Source organism: Petaurus breviceps, unplaced genomic scaffold (genome assembly GCF_028583685.1).
Source record: "Petaurus breviceps papuanus isolate PSGF00001 unplaced genomic scaffold, PetGlider_PUasm1.0 90510, whole genome shotgun sequence".
Classification (NCBI taxonomy): Eukaryota; Metazoa; Chordata; class Mammalia; order Diprotodontia; family Petauridae; genus Petaurus; species Petaurus breviceps.
Window position 1 is genome coordinate 1996882 of NW_027187267.1, and position 15220 is coordinate 2012101.

Here is a 15220-nt window from a genome sequence, read left to right on the forward strand (position 1 = left end):
GACTGATTGGCATTTTAGCTCTTTATAATCTGGTTCCTTACTATCTTTCTAGGCTTTTAACACATTCTCCTTCTCACAATACATACAGTCCAGCCTACTTATTTTCCTTCAATTGACACCTTTAGCTTCTGTCTCCCTTCCTCTATATTAGCTGCATCCAATGCCTGCAATGCTCTGCCTCCTAGCTTCCAAAGCTTAGAATCTTTGGTTTCCTCTAAGACCTAATTCAAGAACCACCAAAAGAGGCCTTTTTCAGTAGCCTCTAGCAACTAGAGCCTTCTTTTATAAAACTACTTTTTCCCTAATGTGAGTCATCAAGGTTGAGACTAAAGACTTTGTGCAACTCTGCCTCACTTTAATCCAGTTCATGCACAAGTCATCATCACCCATAATGTCATTGGTCCTCTTCATAAATGAAGGGCTAAGGACAACAGTTTATCTTTGAAATAGACATTTATACTTATGTTGTTTCCCCCATGAAAATATAAACCCCTTCAAAACAGGGACTCCTTTTGTTTTTTCTTTGTATTCTAGGGCTGATCACAGTGCCTGTCACACAGTAAGTGTTTATTAAATAAATGCTTGTTGATTGATAGATGTTTCATGGAACTTGAAGGGTGTGCCTGAGATTATGACAATAGCTCAAATTTGCATAAGAGTTTAGAATGACAAAATGCTTTTCATACAGGATCTTAACTAATATGACACTTGAATGGATCTGTGATCTCATTAAGGTAGGTACTCCCTGGCATGCCTTCTCAATCTATCTTATACCTGTCCTTCTATAAATCTTCCTTGGACTCTCCAGGGGACAGGTACGGATCTCTTTCTAGCTGTTTTGACGTTACATGAGTACTAATACAGCATATGGGCTGCCCACCCCTTATACTTTGGCCAGTCCACCTCTTTTTCTGGTGATAACATTTCTTTGATGATTTTTCTATGCCACTTTTGTGGATGCAATTCATCATTTGTAACATGCTGCAACCTATTTACACTCACCACGCATCTCTCCATTACCCTTTGGGTGACCTGCAATTTCTATTTCCCAGAAGCTTTGGTATTCCCTGATTGCAGCCAGAGAGGCATACCAGAAGAATATGATTGTTTACAAGGCGGGATTTTGTTTCAGGGAGAAGCTCAAAGTCACTGAAAACACTACTGTTTCTCAAATTCTATCCAATTCATTGTCTTCCTCCTATATTCAACCCCAGTCTCAGTTTATTGTCTATCTGCAGCATCTCTCCAGGATCTGTCTGCTGATAGATTAGTTCTGTGGGCTGGGCTTAAATATAAACATAGTCTAGCCAGTAGGCACTCTTCAGTCACTTTAATATTTGCTCTATACAATCCAAAAACAAAGGATAATGTCGTAATTCACATTTTGCAAATGAAGACATCTAGACTCAAAGAAGCCAAACATCTTGCCCAAGGTCAAACAGATAATGGTGGAAATGGAAGTAGAATAAAAAATCTCTGTTTCTAAATCTAGAGTTCCTTCTATGATACCATTTTGTCACTAGAAGGTAAGTGGAGAAGACTGGGGATCAGAGCAATTCCACTACTTTGCCATGGTGATGGTGAAGAATTTTATAAGTTGATTGTTTTGATGTTACATGCCTACCTGTCTTATAATATTACATGCCTACTTGTCTTTATTTGTCTGTGACTTTCCAGAGGGCAGAAACTAGGTCAATATGGAGAAAGCCCTGGAGTTAGAGTGCAGAAGTCTGGCTCTGCCACTTAATTAAGTGGACTTAGCTAAATTTCTTTGTTTCTTTGACCTTCATTTCCTCATCCATAAAATGGGACCGTGTTATGTGGTGGGTAGATTCAGAAAGAATTGGATTCAAATTCTCCCTCTGGCATGTTCTAACTAAGTGACAACAGAGCAACATTTTTTTTGGTCTCAATTTATAATTTACTCAGTGTGAGGGACTTTTAGTGTGGAAACTCCCTCCACTGATAATCAGAAACTCCTTAACAGTAATATGATCAGAACTGGAAAGGGTTTTAGAAGTCATCTACTTCATCCTGGTAATTTTAGGTAAGGAAACAGCTCTGGAAATTACCTTGGCCCTAGAAAAGTTAAAAAGTGAGGATAATGATTCTACTTTGTCTGTCTCACAGGAGTATCATAAACACCAAATTAAAAAGTGGATATAAAGTGTTTTTACACCACAATCATAGCTATAGAAATGCAAGCTATCATTAATATTGGTACTTACTCACTATAGCCTGCAGTCCACTAGCTTAATCAAGAAAAAGGACTACAATGCCTGGGCACCAAGCAACCACTAACAGGCTGACTACCTTACTGACCATTCAATTCCCTCCATCCCCTTGCCCATATTAAATATAAAGTTCAATACTAACCCATCTAGGAAATAAGCCCTGAACAGGAAGTTCCAGGAACAGGAGCCAGAAGGAAAAAAAAGAGAAAAAAAAGTAAATCAGTCAAGTTACTCAACACAAAGGTATCTTATTTGCCTGAATTTTCAATATATTTAAGTTCTAGTTCTGGTTTGTGGATTTGAAAAGTCTGCTCACTGATCAAGATCTTAGCCCTCAAATCTCTGGCATCAAAAGTCAATCAGACAGCTAGCTGTTGTCCTGCTCCACCCATCTTTCCCCAAATCCCCACCTTTTGATCAAGCTCACCTGTTCTTCTGTGCCCATGAGCACTGACAACTCCCATCTCAACAAGTTCAAAGAACATCACATTCTGTTTTTAACAGAATCTACCAGACTTCCCACAGAATACTCAAGAGACAAGCATAAAAAGGGAGAGGCTACGGTTGAGCGATTTCTTTTATGCCTGCCATCTGAGTTCCATGAGCCTCACTTCCTGATTTCCTTCAGACCATTGTCTTATTTCTTCTTGGCCCAGGATGGATGGGACCAATTTCTTTTGTGTTTTCTGAAATACCTGATTCCATCACCAGAGCCAAGCATTGCTTTATGGTGTAGACTGAGCATGAACTCGATGACACAATAATTTTTTTTTTTCTGAGAGTAGGGATGGAGACACTTCTATTCTGTCTCTTATCTACTTACCTGCAACAATTAAAAAAAACACACCATTAGAAATTATTTCCTTGAGCTTAAGATATTGCCATCTCCAGCCTCCCTCTCTTCCAGTAAAAGAAAAATGTCACCCAAGTAGGGTGACATAAGAAGACTTAGATAAGTAATCTCTGTAGACCCTAATTTTCTCATCTGTCAAATGAAAATGTTCAACCGGATGATTTCTAAAATCTTTTTTTCTCCCAATTCTATGACAAGCTACCACCAAACATTCACACTTTATTGTAAATTAACTCATCAAACATGTCCCTCTGTAACAGCTACCTGGGACCAAGGCAATTTGTTCTAATGCATGAGTAATGAGAGAATGAGGGAGGTATAATTTCATGACAATACCTAGGCAGGTAGGTCTCTTTGGGATGCCACAATGACAGTAGTGAAAGCTGAGACAGTGATACATTGTGGGCCCCAAATTACTTTGAAATTTTGCCTATGTTTGGTCTCTTTCTCAGACGTTCTCTAAAAGCAAATTAATGCCCATAGTGAGGGGAGGGAGAGGGTAGAGTAGATTCACTGACAACCCTCTGGGAGGGTGGTGGTGGTCCCCACAGGATCTCCTATTTAGGAAAAGTAGGCTCTGGCCTCCATTTTCGGGATCTGATGAATCCCTCCCCAGTAGAAGTTGAGGGACCCCAATGGGACAGCAGACCTGGTTTCCTGGATCCACTGGGAGAATAAACTGGCATCTTGTTCAAACTCTTGGCATAGCTCATAATTCTTCAGTTGTCTTTCTTCCTCTTTTTGCAATTCTTCCTCTCGTTCCTACAAGCCCAAGCCAGAGACTAAGGTAATAATTTTTTGAAAGCCCCTGCTTAGACCAGTAAGTCACACATCTATATCCACAGTAGCATCTCATTTTTTTCTTCTCAGACTGTCACCTAAGCAGTCCCATTTACCTCTGCCTTACCCCTTACCTCCCTTTCCTATGGCATCTTACTGGAACAAGGGCCCCCTAATCTCTGCCTATCAAAATCCTATCCATGGGCCAAGCTGTAGCTATGGAACCTTCCCATATTACCCCAACAAGAAGTGACTATGACTGAGCTTCATTGGCACCTTGTTTGTCTACTGCAATATATTGGAAAGGACAATGGATTTGAATACAGAACACACAGGTTTGAGGCTTGAATTTACATCTTATGAGCCATACAAGTTATTTTATATCTATGATACTCAGTTTTCACATCTCTAAAATGGGGATAACAATAATTGTAAATATGAAAGGATAGTATAAATATAAGTTATTAGTATTTATCACAAGTTTCTTTGTGTTATATTTATTTCATCATATCTGTATATATCATCATAGTTCCTACTAGATTGTAAGCACATTCAAGTTAGGTGGGAACTACATCTACACATCTTTGCATAGTTGTGGTAAAATGGATAGAGAAGGGGTGGCTAGGTGGCACAGTGAATAGAGCACTGGCCCTGGAGTCAGGAGGACCTGAGTTCAAATCTGGCCTCAGATGCTTACAAGTTGTGTGATAGTGAGTAAGTCACTTAGCCCTGTTTGACTTAGTTTCCTCATCTATTAAATTAGTTAAAGAAAGAAATGACAAACCACTCCAGTATCATTGCCTAGAAAACCCCAATATGTTTGATGCAACTAAAGTGACTGAATAACAGCAATAAAGCCCACTATCTAGCATAAAGCCTTGTACTTAATCATGTGGGGATAGATGCTGGACTTGAAATTTCATTGTTACAAGAAAATCTCAAATGAAGAAATTCCGTCTACCAGTGCAGGTCAGTATCTTCCCTACAATCTATAATCATAAAAAGTTACCTAGAGGCTGCTAGGTAGTATAGTGGATAGTGAGTCTGGAGTCAGGAAAACTTGAGTTCAAATCTGGCCTCAGATACTTACTAGCTATGTGACCCTGGGGAAATTACTAAATCTCTGTCTGCCTCAGTTTCCTCAAATGTAAAATGGGTATAATAATAGCACCCACCTCCAGAGTTGTGGAATCAAATGAGATATTTGTAAAGCTCTTTGAACAATGACTGGCTTATACTATGTACTACTTTTAGAGTACCAAGACATGAGACTTGTCTAGGGCTATGTAGATAGCATGAGCCAGAGGGTTGAAATGAACCCATATCTTCCTCTCCCTGAAGTTAATTTTCTTTTTTCTGTGCTATGTTGCTTTATACAGTAGGGCTTTAATGCTTATTTATTGAATTAAAATTGCAGTTCAAAGTTATCTATAGGAAGACAACTTTGTCCCAACATCCCATTCTCCGTCAATACAATGTTTGATAAAGACATTTTTATAAGTAGTCAATTCTAAGTTATACATGCAAAAGAACATGCAAAAGCAATAATCCTCAATAATGGGAAATCTGAAGGGAGTAAAATCTCCCAATTTTGGATGGGTAGTAGGGAGACCTGATCTTGTCTTAGATGTGTTACCTTAGACATTTCATTGCCCCTCTATGGGCCTAGCTCTTTCACAATTAAACATTAATATCAATAGGTAGATATATTATAAAAAACTTCAAGGTTGCAAAGCACTTTAAGAATGTTAACTCATTTGATTCTTACAACATCCCTGTGACGTAGATACTGTTATCATTCTAATTTTAGAGGTGAGGAAACTAAGGCTAATAGAGATTAAATGACTAGTGTCTGAGGCAGGATTTGAACTCAGTTCTTCAAGGTCCCAACTTCCATGTCCTATATCCATTGAGCCACCTAAATATTTAAAATTAAGTTGTTAGACTAGATGATATTGATATGGTCCTGCCTAGTGCTTTCATTCTATGATTCCATTTTTGTCTGACTTTGGAATTCTATATAAAAACCTTTAGTAGAAGTAACCTGCATTTTAAAAACTAATATGAAACAGAGTTTTCATTCCTTGGACCAAATCAACAGATGGTGCCACGAAGGGACATAGCATTCTGAGCAAAAGGGAACACAGACTTTGCCCTAGACAAGTTTCAAATCAAATAATCCACACGCAGATAATCAATAGCTAACTATATGTTTTTGTAGACTCTGTGTGTGTATGCATGCTTGTTTCCTTATGTGGTCTCCTTTATCCATCTCTTGGCATCCTGTGTATAGAGGCTATTGCTATTTCTTAATATGATCCTCAAACATCCCTGTTTGCTGACTGGCAAATTAAGATTAAGATTGTGTGGGTTTAAGTGATTAAGAGTGAGTGGGTTGGTCATCCTGAAGCTTCAAGTCAGCTCGAGAATGACCCAGGATGTCGTGAATATTTTTGTTATAGATCAAAATTTCAAGAGGGTACTTGCTCTAGAACAGGAATTCTTAAGTTGGGTTTTCTTTATAATTATTTCTAGGTAATTGGTTTCCTTTGTAATCCTATGCATTTTACTTTTAAATTTGGAAATCTTATTTTGAGAAGGGATCATAGGTTTCCCCAGACTGCCACAAGGGTCCATGTCCCTTATGTCTGAAATGCTCTCCTTCCATGCCCACATTTTGCAGGAAAATTTTTCTCAGCTCCCCTCCCCCATTAGCAGTACCTTTCTTCTGAGACCATATCCCATTCACATTGATATATTTAATACGTATATAGATGTTTACATGTTGTCTCCCTCCTTTAGAATGTGAGCTTCTCCTAGGCAAGGACTGAGGTTTTGCCTTTCTTTGCAGTCTCCACACTTGCATTGTTCCTAGAATATAGTAGGCACTTGATAAATATTGAATGATGATGATGATGGTGGTGGTGGTGAAGGTGGTGATGATGATGATGGTATGACACAAAAACTTTTAAGAACAACTGTGATGTGTGATTATGTACACGTTACCTCAACTTTCTTATTCTATGATTGAGGACTACAGCTATCAGATTATCAGTCTTCCCAACACCTGTTATAGTATAAAACTCTTGTTATAGCATAAAACTGATTCTTTTTTTAAATTTGTGTCCTGAGAGGTGAGCTTCTTTGTTTAAAAATATTTCCGACTAGAAAAACATAATTTATGCCTCAGCTTTCCCTTTCCTAGAATGCATAATCCTAGCTCTTTCAGCCTTTGCTTCTTGGCCTTTGTGTTTCCTCCCTAGTTTCCTGTATCTTCTCCTGCCCTTGACTGCTAAGCCAAGCACAAATGGGATGCAGTAAATGGGTTGATATTCCTGATTCCAAGCCCACTAGTGGTGTCAGTAGAATTAGGTTATTTTTGTCTTCCTCTCCCCTGCCCTGAGAAAGAACTGACGTTACTTCATAGAAATGCCTGATGACCTACTGGATGGTGCTATCACTGAAGGCCTTCCCCATCAGGGATGTGGTTCCCTGGCAGGGGTTATTGCTTTTGGAAATGGAGTAAGGCATAAATCTTTCTTTGTATTCCCTTCTCATTCCCTGCATTCTTATGCTTGATTTCAGTGACTTATGACTTCATCAGTAGTATTCACTCCACTAATGCTGATTGCATCCATCCACCTCTGAGTAAATCATATTCATAATTTGCTCTTGCAACCCAAATTCATCATCTGGCTGCCATCTTTCTGGTGATGAACCTCCCTAAATTAAACTAGTTGAATCTCGTATGACACACTTATATTCTATTACTAGGCCCCTAATTAAAGCTTTTCCACTTTGGTAGGGCTTCCAAATCTTGCATTCTGCAGGCTTTGAGAAGTCAAGGTCAACACCATCAGGACAAAACAATGGAACAAATGTTCACAATCCTGAGAGAACACTGGTCAAGGAGACCAGATGAAATCTGATCAAAATAATATCAAACGTAGCCTTCAAGTGCAAAAGAAGTCACAGAAGGGTAGCTTATGATGTAGTGGACTGAATGCTCAGGTTGGAATGAGGAAGACTTGAGTTCAAATCCAGCCTCATATATTTACTAGCTATGTCACCTTGGACAAATCACTTAACTTCTCTCTGCCTCAGTTTCCCTTTCTATAAAATAAAGATAATAATACCACCTACTTTCCAGGATTCTTATTTGATAAATGAGAGGATATTTGTAAAGTGCTTTGCAAAGCTTAAAGTGCTATATAAATGCTTCTCCTCCTCCTTCTCCTTTTCCTCCTTCTCCTCCTCCTCCTCCTCCTATACCTCCTCCTTCTTCTCTTCTTCCTACTATTATATAGGCGAGGGACAGTCCCACCTCTGGTAATGCTGTGCATGTGTTGGGAATGGGGTGAAGGAGGGGAAGAAAGGGGCCTTTGGCCATGATTATGTATATGGGAACCTCATCTTTATTTTTAAACATAAATGACACTGAAACCCTTTGTATTTGTACAAGCTACCTTACTGAGTTAGTGTCCAAGTACCCAGATGAGATCGATGGCTCTGCTTCTCTGTGATATAGGGATGCTTTAGATAATAAAAAGGTAAAACAATTCAGAGCTCTGAAGAACCTTAGTGGTAATCTAGTCTAACTTCCTCATTTCATAGAAAAGGAAACTAAGGCCTATAGAGCCTAAAAGTATTTGCCCAAAGTCATGTGTGAAATAAATATTGGAGTTAGGAAACAAAGGCATTTCTTCTGATTCCAAATCTAAAGTTCTTTTGACTATAACTTGTTGCCTCTAGGACTAGCCCCATGATACCTTGATGATGTTGGGCAGGTTCAACCAGATGCCTTCTAGAACCTTCACAGTTAACCAAGTGTATGGACTGGAGGGCATGTTCAAGGCCTTAATTTGCTGATCCAATTCCACCAAGTGATCAAAGTCAGCTCGAGCTCCTGGGAGGGAGGCCACAAAGGCCTCATGATCCTTCTGAAGCTGCTGGATCTCTTCTAAGGAGACACAGTGTACAGGTTCAGAGAGGTTCTCCTCTGCATTCTCACACCAGTTGTTGAAGGCTGAAGCCTTCTGGGCAAACTCCAAGAACAAATCCTCAGCCTGGGGGGAGAGACAGAGAGAAAAAGAGAGAGGGAGGAAGAGAGAGAGAGAGAGAGAGAGAGAGAGAGAGAGAGAGAGAGAGAGAACACTACTTTGTCATTTACTCACTCATTTTCTGCATAAAGAGACATTTATCACTGCTCTAAAATAACAGAAGAGTTCTCTTATCCTGTATAGCTCAAAGGGGGCAAGACTAAGAATATTGGGTAGATAGTACATAGAACCAGACTTTGGGTCAGTATATAGAAGACTTTTCTAAATAGTCCAACTTCACTTTTGTCTCAGCTACTCTGCTTCAGTTTCCATCTCCTTCTGCTCTTGCACCCCCTTTCTCCCACTGGTGAATTCTCCCCAAAACTTTCATTTGAGGAGAGTCCCCCAGCCACTGACTACTTTCCATACCTGGCATGCTCACTCTCCTTAACTCTACTTCTTGCCTTCCTTTAAAACTCAGTTCAAATTTGACCTTCTACATGAAGCTTTTCCCAGTTTTCCTTACGTATATGTTGTGTGTTGTCTCCTCAATTAAGCCATTAGATCCTTGAGAGCAGGAGATTTTCCCCCCTTTCCTTTGTATATCCAGAACTTGATGCTACATTTGTAGCACATGGCAAGTGTGAAGTATGCTATCTCTTTAAGAAACATATCAATGATAAGAAAAGTAGGGAAAAAAAAACATGTAAAGGAAGAAATTTATATTCCTCGGCAAAGATCGTAAGATACTGTTATTATTGCTATTATGGACAAAGATACATAATACAAGTAAGACAAAGAACTTTTTTAAATATGCCTCTCTAAAATGTGCATATGAAGAAACAAGTTCTAGACAGGATTTGGGCAATTTTGAAAATGATCAGTGTGTAGATTTGAAGATTTGGATTTCTTTGTTAACAATGTATAATGAGGTCTCAATTCTGTGGAAAGGGTTTAACATTATAATGAGAAAGATTAAACATATTTTGATTATTAAAAACTAGAAATATGTGAGAAATACAATTTCAATGACTTAAAAGAAATAGACTACTTTGTTGGAGACTTCAGAATTGAGGGATGATAATTACCTCAGTTAATTCACATTTATATGTTTTGTGATGAAATAGGTACCTTAGTTAATTCATATTTATGTGTTTTGTGACAAAAGAAGGTAAAACTAAAAAATGAGAAATTGGAGACACATTGAGTAATTTAAATAGGTTTAAGAAAGAACTGTGAATTTGGTAAGGGAAATTTTAGGAGTCGGGACTTTTTAACTAACCCCAAAGCTACTGAAGTTCAGATGGCCTTTGTTTAAGACATTGAACACAAGGACAAGGAAAGTAGGCATCAACAGAAGGAAAGGGAAAGGAACCTTAGGGGAAGAATCAAAGACATTTCAGGGGATCAGAAAAGCTGCTCAATCCAAGAAGCAGTCAGTTTAGAGAAGGTTTCAGTTGAATGACTTGTGATTGATCTAGAGAGACTGGTGTCATTGACCCAAAGCTCTCATAATAGCGATTGTCTTTCAGCACCACCTAGAGCTGGAGAAAGGTGGAGCTATTCATGAGGGTTTTACTCTCTTCTGCCGCTGCTTCTGGCTTGTGGAAGGAAGAGAAGAAGGACTTTTCAACGTCAATATCAGATTCAAATGTGAATCTCGATTGGGATGCTGGGGAATGGAGTTGTATTGTTCTATTTGCATTGGACAGTGCAAAACTCCAGTAAGCAAATAATTGACTTAACTGAACTGTATAGCCCAGAGATAACCGGTTTAATGAACTTAGCAGGTATCTGGTTTTAAAAGTACTGCTATTGATGCAATCATTCAAGACAATTACAAAGGACTCATGATGAAAAATGCTATCTCCACATTCAGAGAAAGAACTGATGGAGTCTGAATGCAGATCAGAAGATCCTATTTTTCACTTTCTCTATTTTTTTCACATTTTTTCTAACTTTTTTTTGGGGGGTGGAGGTCTGTGACCTCCTTCACAACATGACTAATATGTAAATATGTTTTGCATGATTGCACATGTATAACTTATATCAAACTGCTTACCTTCTGGGGGAGGATGAAGGGTGCAAAGGAGAAAATTTGTAACTCAAAATTTTAAAAATGAATGTTAACAATTGTCTTTACATGTCATTAGGAAAAATAAAATATTATTAAAAACAAAATAACTGCTATACACATCAACAGCTAACACCTTCTAAATATATTTCTGGTTGACTGAAAAAAATGCTGTAGTGGAGGCAGCTAGGATACACAATGATTAACAGCATTGGGCCTGGAGCCAGAAAGACTTTAGTTCAAATTTGACCTCAGACACTTACTAGCTGTGTAAACCCTGGGCAATTCATTTAACCTCTATTTGCCTCAGTTTACTCATCTGTCAAAAGAGAATAATTAGCACCTATATCCCATGGTTGTTGTGAGAGCAAATGAGATATTGAAAAGCACTTGGCACAGTGCCCAGCACATATAAATATTAGCTAATATTATTTACTATATAATATGTTACAATATTATATATGTTAGAGAAGAGAATACTAGCTGTTGAAGAATAGTGATGATCAACAATCATTCAGTATGCAGAAAAGCTTTTTTATGAGAGCAGATGTTCTTTAAGGAACCAATAACATTGAAAACTGTGGTCTAGAGTCGAAAGTTGCTCTAAGTACATGTGTTTTCCTTTTCCTTCAAGTGTTTCTCTGCCAGATTCTTCTACATTTATACCTATTCCCCACCAATTATTTATTGAAGGCATTGATGAAAGAGTGTGATCTTGGTTTATACACATGTTGTAATGTATTCTATTATTTATATATTTCCTTTAATTTATTGCTAGTTAAAAATTTCATTATTATATATTATTTATTTTCCTTATTATTAAGTGGTTATATTTAAAATCTAAAATGTCATTGTTATGAATGAATGGTTGTGTCAATGTTACACACTGTGGATGCATTGCCTTGTGAGTGACTGAATGTGTAGAGAACACTTTCGATGGGGACTCAAGAGCTAACAAGATAAATAGGGGAAGTGTATTTCCCTTCAAGAGGACTATGCCTCAGACTCTGAGAGAGTTTGAATATAACCATATAGTGGTGGTCCATCACTGGGAATTTAGATCTCCTAGTGTGAGAACAGGTTGGAGTGACTGAGTCAAACCCAAAGATTAGTAATGTTTTCCATGTGCCTGAGTGAGAGATTGAGTGACTGATAGTATACACATGAAAACCCCACTGGATGTGGTCCCACCATAATCTATTTAGCCTCATGATATTTGGGGTGGGATGGGAGAATATAACTGATCATACCCATCCACTTGTCTCCTTATATGTCTTTAATAATTACATGATGATCCACTGATCCTAGTGAGAATCATTCCCATTGCAGGAACTGCATCTGGAATTTAAGCTGGTTCACTGTTCGTCCAGATGCTATAATCTCTCCCCTTTGGGGGTTACCTTCTGAAGTGGTAGCTGCTCCTCCAGAAGCTTTGCTCTTCGGGCTGCAGCCGCAGCCAGTAGCTGATCCCAGCGTTTGAGAAGGGCAGCATGCCGGTCCTCAATGACACTTGCCCTGCTGTGCTCCCCTGCCACCAGTTGATCTTTTAAGTCTGTTATTTCTGACAGTCGCTCCTGCTCAAAGCTTTTTAGTCCATCATCCAGTGTATCCTACAATAGGGCAATGGAGAGGAGTAAACTGGGACTATCCATGTGGAGACCAAGAGAGCCTCTCCACCTGGCAATCCACCAGCTTTGAAGTACAGCTTGAGTAATGTGGTGCCTGAGGGTCAATGTGATGGCCCAGATAAGATCTACATAGATGATTTAGGACCCATAGATTAAAAGAATTATACATTTTGAGTTAGAAGAGATCAAGCCCAATTCTCATTACATATGTGAATGTATGGAGGATGAGAGAAATGAGGCTGGAATTCAAACCCCAGTACTCTAACTCCAAATTTTACATATTCTCTATTATACCACACTCAACAAGGATTATGTCTAGTCTCACAAAAAGGGGTGGGAGCTAAGGTTTTCTCATTAAATCATTCACTCAATCATCTTAATACAATAAAAATCTCTATTAAATCAGAAAAGATAATCTTATCTAAATTTTGTAGGTCCCTTCAGTGTAGCACAGTCCTCAGCATAGAGCATTCCTTTAATAAATACTTGGTGATTGAACATGACATTTGAGAATAGAATTTCCATTAAAACAGGGAGCAGGGTCTTATCCAAATTTTGTGGCTCCCTTGGGACCTAAGAGAGAGACTAATAAAATGCTGAGGCAGAAGAGACCTTAGGATTCATATAACCCAAGGCCCTCATTTTAACAGATGGTGGCAGAATCCAGCACCAGTACTAAAACTCAGGTCTCCTGAACCTCTCCAGCCCAGAGTACTATCTGGAGAGTACACTGCATTACATACTACCTCTACCTTGGACACCGACCAGGTGGAGAATTTTGGAACAAGGATCTCAAAATAAGAATTATACTAACAGAACCCCTAGGAGCTTGTATTATAAAAATCTCTACTTTGTAAGAGCTGACAATGGAAAAATCAGAATAATTGAAGCCAGTATGTAATAACTTAGGAGTACAAGGCTTCTCCTCCTTTCCCAGGTCCTTCATTGCACAGACTTCCTACTTTTCCACTGGCTAACCCTCTGGCAATGGGTGGCTTCCATTCATACCTGCTTGATGAGGAGCATACGGTAAGCAGCAAGGTCCCCTCCATTTCCATTGATCTTTAGAGTGGATTCTTTTTCAGCTGAAAAGCATAGGGTGCAGTCATGAATATAATAGCAATTTATGGGAGGGAGCTGGTGGATGAAAGAATAGGAGTAAATTTCTTTAAAGCATAACAAGAAATGTTTACACTGCATACCACATTCCTAACTCTAAGAGTTATGAGACATTGGAATGTATAGCCTTTTAAATATTTGTTTTTTTTTGTTTTTTTTTCCACTAAGTTGAGTCAGTAGGGGTGAGATTTTAAGATCACAAGATTAATAAGATTAAGCATTTAAAAAGACTTTGGAAGTCTTCTAGCCCAATCGCATCATTTTATGGAAAAATAAATTGAAAGGTTAAATCAGGTGTCCAAAATAACATGAATAATAATTATCAGAGTTGTGATTCAAACCTAGGCCAAATTCAGTGCAATTTTTGTTTTTACACACCATGTGGAAAGGGACAAAAGATGAGTGAAACAATGACTGTTTCCACATTTTAAAAATAAGATGTGCAAAAGAGTGTGCTAGAAGCAACTCCAATTAGCTCATAAGTGCCAGATGTTAAATTTTCAGTGTATTTACATCTTGGAAATAGACAAATGTTACAAATCAGGCTCTAATTTATTATTCTGTGATTGCCTAGACTTAAGAAAGTGATGGAGAAAATGTTAACAATGCAGATTAAACTTAAAAGTGTCTTGTATACTAATTTTTTTTCCAGAGAGGTGTTTGTTAAACATTTACCAGCATACCCCTGAATGTAAGGTACATGTGAATCATATAAAAATCAAACTTTATGAAGTATTTAAAAGGAATATCAAGTTGTACATAATAGATCTGTAGTTTCACGTGCACTCATGTTTCATGTTATACTGTGTTATAGAAATGCTTGTTTTACTCCATAAATTAAAAATAAAATGAGTAAAATTTAAAAAAAATCAAACTTGAATTGTGGCCACTTTCCTGAGTGGAGATGAATACAGGCTGAAAGCTTTTCCTTGACTTTGCTGCTCAATAGCATCATACATGGAAATCTCAAGAAATCAAGAGCTCTGATATTAAAATGATTGTGTTGTCCCCAACACTGTGAAGGATTCCAAAAGGCTGATGTGAAAATGTGTAAAGATCCCAAGTCCAGATCAGCCTGCCCATCAGCTCCTCAACACAGGAGACACTGAGTTCATGTAGGACATACCTATCCAGGACTCCACTGTGTCAGCTTTCCAGTTAAACGATTGGAAAGAAGCATCCTCTTCCAGTTGAGCCTTCCAAGCTTGGATTGCCTTGGCTAGAGCGGGGATCTTTGAATTCAGGCCAGCGATCTTAGCCTTAATTTTCTCTTTGTGCTGTGTGTCCTCCTGCCTCACAGGGATAGAAGGGAAGGAGAGGAATCAACCAATCAACAAGTATTTATTTCTTAGAACTGACAAATATCTAGGCCAAGGTTAAGAACTTGGAAAGTTTCACATATAACTTAAACATGATTATCTTTTTGACCTGGGATGGAGGGCTATGTGTGTGTGTGTGTGTGTGTGTGTGTGTGTGTGTGTGTGTGTGTGTGT

General features: G+C 38.4%; 1 protein-coding gene across 1 annotated transcript in view; it reads right to left on the minus strand.

Annotated features, from left to right (window-relative positions):
• Positions 1-15220, minus strand: part of SPTA1 (spectrin alpha, erythrocytic 1) — a 98330-nt gene that overhangs the window by 10334 nt on the left and 72776 nt on the right. Inside the window, exons 43-48 of the mRNA XM_069062813.1 lie at positions 14854-15020; positions 13617-13693; positions 12381-12590; positions 8637-8933; positions 3737-3849; positions 2377-2394 (exon numbers count right to left, since the gene is read on the minus strand). Coding sequence (XP_068918914.1) covers positions 2377-2394; positions 3737-3849; positions 8637-8933; positions 12381-12590; positions 13617-13693; positions 14854-15020 — 882 coding nt within the window. The remainder of the gene's footprint in view (positions 1-2376; positions 2395-3736; positions 3850-8636; positions 8934-12380; positions 12591-13616; positions 13694-14853; positions 15021-15220) is intronic.